Source organism: Frankliniella occidentalis, unplaced genomic scaffold (genome assembly GCF_000697945.3).
Source record: "Frankliniella occidentalis isolate FOCC.00 unplaced genomic scaffold, Focc_3.1 Scaffold1, whole genome shotgun sequence".
NCBI lineage: Eukaryota > Metazoa > Arthropoda > Insecta > Thysanoptera > Thripidae > Frankliniella > Frankliniella occidentalis.
Window position 1 is genome coordinate 661,858 of NW_026267131.1, and position 6,078 is coordinate 667,935.

At 54.9% G+C, this 6,078-nt stretch overlaps 2 protein-coding genes across 2 annotated transcripts in view; both read left to right on the forward strand.

Annotated features, from left to right (window-relative positions):
* Positions 1-92: 92 nt before the first annotated feature.
* On the forward strand, positions 93-1,703 carry LOC127751245 (heat shock 70 kDa protein-like). Its single transcript, XM_052274442.1, has 4 exons — positions 93-363; positions 624-968; positions 1,057-1,219; positions 1,304-1,703. The coding sequence occupies exons 1-4, from the start codon at positions 151-153 to the stop codon at positions 1,459-1,461; spliced, it is 879 nt and encodes a 292-aa protein (XP_052130402.1). The 5' UTR covers positions 93-150; the 3' UTR covers positions 1,462-1,703.
* A 2,437-nt stretch (positions 1,704-4,140) lies between these two features.
* The window catches only part of LOC127749429 (chaperone protein DnaK-like), a 2,603-nt gene continuing 665 nt past the window's right edge, over positions 4,141-6,078 (forward strand). Inside the window, exons 1-6 of the mRNA XM_052267507.1 lie at positions 4,141-4,197; positions 4,493-4,622; positions 4,698-4,945; positions 5,095-5,319; positions 5,395-5,703; positions 5,790-5,981. Coding sequence (XP_052123467.1) covers positions 4,141-4,197; positions 4,493-4,622; positions 4,698-4,945; positions 5,095-5,319; positions 5,395-5,703; positions 5,790-5,981 — 1,161 coding nt within the window. The remainder of the gene's footprint in view (positions 4,198-4,492; positions 4,623-4,697; positions 4,946-5,094; positions 5,320-5,394; positions 5,704-5,789; positions 5,982-6,078) is intronic.

Here is a 6,078-nt window from a genome sequence, read left to right on the forward strand (position 1 = left end):
CTGTTCTCACACCCGGGTGTTTCTTTTCTCTTTTTTTGGAGGGGGGGGGGCGGTGACGAAAACGACATTTTTTGGAGTGAAGTACCCCTTGCCTAACCCTCCCCGCCTCCTCTCCCGCAGGACATCCACGCCAAGCACGGCATCCCTCAGATGGACATGCAGGCGATGCAGGACCTGCGGGCGGCGTGCGAGCTGTCCAAGCGCAAGCTGTCGTCCCTGGCCGAGGCCTCGACCACGCTCTTCTTCTCGCGGTACGACATGCGCTACACGGCCTCCATCACCCGGGCGCGCTTCGAGGACCTCTGCGCGGACCTGTTCAACAAGACGATGCTGATCAGCAAGCGGGTCCTGAACGCGGCGCATGTGAGTCCGAGTGCGGTTGTTGTTTGGAGGACACGGCGCACACCACCGCTGTCTCTCTTTTGCGTTCAAGTTTCTCTGGGCCGATACCAGGCTTGCCGGGTTTGCCTACCGTTGGCTCCTTTACGACCTCCGAGCAAGTAGGCGACCCGGCCTCGCGCACCCGCGTGCATGCGGTTTAGTCTAACTTCGAAAGGGAAAAGTGTCCGTGGGCCACCCTGTAGGTAGTACAACCCCACTCACTGCTCGCCTCTGTCCGCCAGCTGCAACCGGGCGACGTGGACGAGGTGGTGCTGGTGGGCGGCTCCACCCGCATCCCCAAGGTGCGCTCGCTGTTGTCGGCGATGTTCGGCGGCCGCGAGCTCCGCCAGTCCATCAACCCGGACGAGGCCGTGGCGTACGGCGCGGCGGTCCGGGCCGCCATGCTGGCGGGCGACGCCGAGCTCAACAACCTGGTCAAGCTCAAGGACGTGACGCCTCTGTCGCTCGGCACCAACATCATCGGCGGCAGGATGAGCGTCATCATCCCCAGGAACAGTCCCATACCCTGCCAGAGGACGGAGACTTACTACACTGTCGACGATTACCAGGACGCCATGAACTTCAAGGTGAGGGTGGGAGTCACCGTGGTCGTAGCCTAGCTCTGTCTTCCTGCGAGGACTCGGCACAAAAGAACCCATTTTCTTCGTTGTTTAGGTTTACCAGGGCGAGCGCACGATGCTCAAGGACAACCACTACCTCAACAAAGAGTGCAGGGTCCCCGTGCCCCCCATGCCTGCCGGGCAGGCCAAATGCGACGTGACGTTCAAGATAGACGCGGACGGCCTGCTCACCATGACGTGTACGGAGCGGTCAACAGGTGTGTGGTCGAGTTGGTGCAGTTTTTGTGCGGTAACTTCCCCCTTCACTTACGAACTTACGAACGTCGTCGTTGAATGCGCAGGCCAGCAGCGGGAGGTGAACGTCAAGCGGTCCGAGGCCGCGCTCGGCCAGAGGGACATCGACGCTATGATCTCCAGGGCGGAGGAGTTCCGGAGGCAGGACCAGGAGGAGGCGGCGAGAGTCGTCCGCGACCTGCGCCGGCAGGGGCGCTGGGTGTAGGCCGGCAGGGTCTCTGTCGAGGAGTCGCGACCGCCCCGGTGGAAAATGTTTTTTTTTCTTTTGAAGAATGAAATGGGCTTCTTCCCCACTTATGTTTGTTTTCGTGTGACTGTGCTAGGGCTTCAAAGAATTCTTGCACAGATCAAGTGTTTTGCTTTATTCCATTTATTTATTGATGCTACATATGTTTATCAACAATTTTGTTCTAAGCCTGGGAAAATTAAAATTGCTGATCAACCCGACTAGATTTCTCACCTTTAAACTGACTGACAAACCGTTTTAATAAACTTCCACAAACTTTGACGTTATAGAAAAGTATCGGTTCGGCGATGAGCAATGAGTTGCAGTTTTCTCTCGAAGCTGGCCGTTTGGGACCAAACTTCAGCCTTGAGAGGACGCCCCCGAAAGTTTGTCGCATAGACCCAGCCGCTGAAATCAACGTGGCAGCGGTGTAAAATTTACTAATGGCTATACGCCCGCGTAGAGGGCGCAAAGTTAAAGTAAATATCATTTTACTTCTTACTAAGATTTTTTACGATTTAAATTCAAGTCAGATCTCTTAGTTTGAGTTTTAAATGGAAGGAGGTGCGGCGTTGCCACGTTGACCTCAGCGCTCAGCGTCTGGGTCATATCGTCTGTTTCACATTTCATGCGAGAGGAGACGGCATGCCGCCTGCCGGCCGGACTTGCACACCGAGCAGAACGGACGCAGCGAAAGAGCACGAAGGGCATATCTGCCCCCCCCCCCTCTCCCGTATTTGTTGTCTTATCTGATTCACCGTCTCCCATCTCACTTGAAGGAAAGGGGTTGCACTCCGTGCGTCCGTGCTGGTCCGTGCCCACCCCGCATTCTCACGAGAAAGGAGAGACGTTCTACCACCATGGAGGAATTCTACCACACCCGACAATCCGAGACCGAGGAGAGGGGGCGGGCGGGGGGCCGGACCAGACTGCACCCCCCCCCCCACTCCTGTCGCGAGCCATGAGTGAACATGAGCCCTCTCTCCCTCCGGATGTATCTGGATCAACCCCTAGAAGGGGGGAAAGGGGTGGGGGGGGGGCAGACGCGATCGCCTGTTGCTGCCTGAGGTGAGCCGCCGGGTCGGCCACAGGGGGGAATACCTCTGCGCTGCGGCTGCTGCGGCTGCCGCCGCGACGCGAACCGCCCGGGCCCGGCCCCCGGCCGAGCCGAATGCCATGCCATCCTGCCAGTCGCCAGTCAGTCAGTCGGCGCTGGCCTGCGTTGTGTGTCTACGCGCAGAGCGGCCGGCCGGCAGACGCGTCGAGCTGCGTTGCGTAGCGCGCTGTCAGGTGATACCGCACGAGCTGCAAGGAGGGCCTGAAGAAGTAGGGGGTGACATCCGGCAGCTCGTTCGTGAAGGGTGCGTGTGGCTGGGTGATGTTATTGTTGTTGTGATAATCAATATTGTCATTGTCATTTCGCTGCTTTTCGCCTGCGTGCGCGCTGTCCTGTCACTGCACCGTGGTGTCCTTTGTGGTCCACAGGTGCCCCGGACGCCGCCGCCATGGAGGATCTGGTGCTGGGGATAGACTTCGGCACCTCTAACTCGGTGGTTGCGGTGTACAGGTGAGGGCTGGTGAAAGCCTACCTACAACCCAACCCACTCTCTTCTCGTCACGCCTACACTGTAAATCTGGGGTGTCCAGCAACTGTGCGCTCTAAGTTGCACGACCCAGGTTTCTGTGCAACTTACAGCGCACAGTTGCTGGACACCTCGAGTTTTGCCATCCTATCGCTGCAGACGGGCCCCGGCAAGGGGTGTCCAGGCACAGGACGCCCTACCGAGGCTGGGCCTGGACCCTTTGCAGGGAAAGGGTGGCAAAACTCGAGGTGTCCAGCAACTGTGCGCTGTAAGTTGCACAGAAACCTGGGTCGTGCAACTTAGAGCGCACAGTTGCTGGACACCCCAGATTTACAGTGTACTCACTATCATGCCAGAGGCGTATTAAGGGGAGGAGATGTATCGAAAGTTGCCTACATACAGGTTTTTTGTGCGCCAAATTGCCTGTCTTCAGGCGGCTGTCTAGTGGACGACGGAGGGGGAGGGGGGGGGTCCCCCCCCCACCCGTGCCCTCCGTTGTACCTCCGGCCAATCTCAACCTCAGTCTAATGTCTCATCAATCTCAACGTCCGGTTGTTCTTCCGTCAACAACAGCAGTTTGCAAAAGTACCCCCCCCCCCTCAAGAAAAAAAAATCACTTTGTCACTGGGATGTACCAAGAATTCCTCCACATGCTCCGCATCTGACATCCGTCACGTCACACAGGAGGCGCGGCGACAGAGAGAGAGACGGTCGGGGCGATCATGACGAGGAAGGGGACGACGGCGACGTGGAGGTGCTGGCCAACGACATCGAGGCCAGGACGACGCCCAGCTGCGTGCACCTGCACCCGACCCACAAGCGACAGGTCGGCGAGGCCGCGCTCCGGATGACCTGCAGCGACCCGAGGAACACAGTGCACAGTGAGGGTCGCTCCCATGTCTTCTGAACCGTCTAGTCTACGGCCAGCCCCTCTGATTTAGACGACTGTTGTGTTACAGATGTGAAGCAGGTTCTGGGGCGTACATTCAAATCTGCACAAACTACATTTCTATCGCCACCCCTAGGCAGTGTGGACGTGAAGAAGTGTACCGAGCGGAACGCTTGCGTCCTAAACATGCACTACCCGGAACTTCCTCTCCCGCCGCGGGAACGGACTGTTCATCCAGAGGAGGTACAGTATACTTCAACGTACTTACTAAATATTCAATACGCCCTTCAGACGCCTCATGGTTCGGCAAATTTGTTGCCCCTCTCCCCCAATACTCAAACGTGCGACTCTGCACGTCACTGCGAACTAGATAGGACAGCTATTCTCTCTAGCTATCTAGCTGCAAGTGAGAGGGGCTTATTTCTTGTTCTCACGGTTGCCCGCGCTTGTGGGGTGTCTATCTCCACCTGTCCGACTTCCCACCTCTAATCAACGCGAGGTTTTCGTGAATGGACTACCCCCTCCATGCCCCATATAGGTCGCTGCAGCCATATTCCGTGACCTGAGGGAGACGGCCAGGCTCCGGTTGGGCCAGGACGTCCGCCGGGCGGTGATCGGCGTGCCGTCCTACTTCAACGCGGCACAGCGCGTGGCCGTGATGCAGGCGGGTAGGTTCTAGGACGCGTCGGCATGGCGCCGGGGAAGTCCGCTTTGTCAAGAGGCTGATGGACGTTCTGTTGCAGCGGAGCTGGCCGGGCTGAGGGTGGAGCGGCTATGCGACGAGACCTCGGCCGCGGCCCTGGCGTACGCAAGGGTCAGCCCCAAGGAGGGCGTCAGGAAGGTTGTGATCGTGGACCTGGGCGGCGGTGGAGGCAGCGCGGCCGTCGTGGAGGTGCAAAGCAGGTCCAGGGTACGGGTGTTGGCGAGCTCGGGCACACGGCTGCTCGGCGGCGAGGACCTAGACGCAACCATGCTACTACTCCTGGGGGAGGTAAGTAAGTGCAGGTACTCAGCATGCAGGGTCACATGTCCCCAACTCTCCTCTTTTGTCCCCTTTTCAATTTTCCCGTCACACCCACACACACACTCACGCCTAAACGCCCTCGCCCTCGCCTTGACACTTTGTATCATGTCTTTTAGAGAAAGAGTTTCAACGATCAAGTCTGGGAAAAGCTGCGTTTACAGTGGAGAGAGGCAAAGAAGAAACTCTCTTTTTCTCATCCTTCTGCAGACATTAAAATTTTTTCAACAGAATCAAAAGAAGAAATTTGCTTTGAGGTGACACAAGAGGACTTAAAAAAGCCATTTTGTGATTGGTGTGAGGGAATCATCGAAGGGATTAGGAAAGTAATGATGGATGCAAATGTAAGTATTTGTCCCTTGGAATTATTTCCAGGCTACAATTTTTAAAAATGTGTCTCATTTCATTTCCGGTTTCAGATTGATATGGGGGAGGTGAAGGATGTAGTCCTAATGGGTGCGTCAGGCCGTTTCCCCAAACTTCGCATGGAAGTTGAAAATTTATTCAATAAGAAGTGCTGCAAGATTGTAAATGCCGATGAAGGGGTGGCAATTGGAACTGCTCTCCTGGGAGCAAGGCTGGCCTCAATGACTGATATTACTCCACTCCCTATTCAAATCAGATACACCACATATTATTTTAAGCAGAACGAAATAGAATCTACATCTGCTCAAACTGAACTTCCCCATTCTATTTACAAGCACACAATGATTGCTCGTTACATAGAGGTTTGTAGTCATTCATTTTTGTTATTTCTTACTGCTCTAATTCGTAATTGTTTCTATTTGATTTCCCTACTGTTACTTTTCTGCAGATTTTTCAAAGTGTTCCTAGTTCAGAAGGCAATGTTTGTCATTTTAAGTGCTATGTAAACCATGATGATGAAATTCATATTAACATAAATGGTATTTTTGAAAAAATTGATTATCTGCGGAGAAAGAAAAAGCTGTGCATTGCTACCAGTAGCAATCTACCAGAGGAAATGTTGCTTTTAATTAAGCAAAAGGTGACAAAACAGGAAAACCTCAACATTGTAGAGTGCAGTCGCTTGGAAAAAAGAAACCTACTTGAAGAGAAACTGCGCAGGATCCTTAGTCTCTTTG

Bases quoted from the DNA above. Each gene is read 5' to 3' on its own strand.
- LOC127751245 (XM_052274442.1), top strand. From the start codon at position 151: ATGGACATGCAGGCGATGCAGGACCTGCGGGCGGCGTGCGAGCTGTCC. The intron at 969-1,056 runs GTGAGGGTGGGA...TTCGTTGTTTAG, and splicing joins AGGACGCCATGAACTTCAAG to GTTTACCAGGGCGAGCGCAC. The intron at 1,220-1,303 runs GTGTGTGGTCGA...TTGAATGCGCAG, and splicing joins GTGTACGGAGCGGTCAACAG to GCCAGCAGCGGGAGGTGAAC.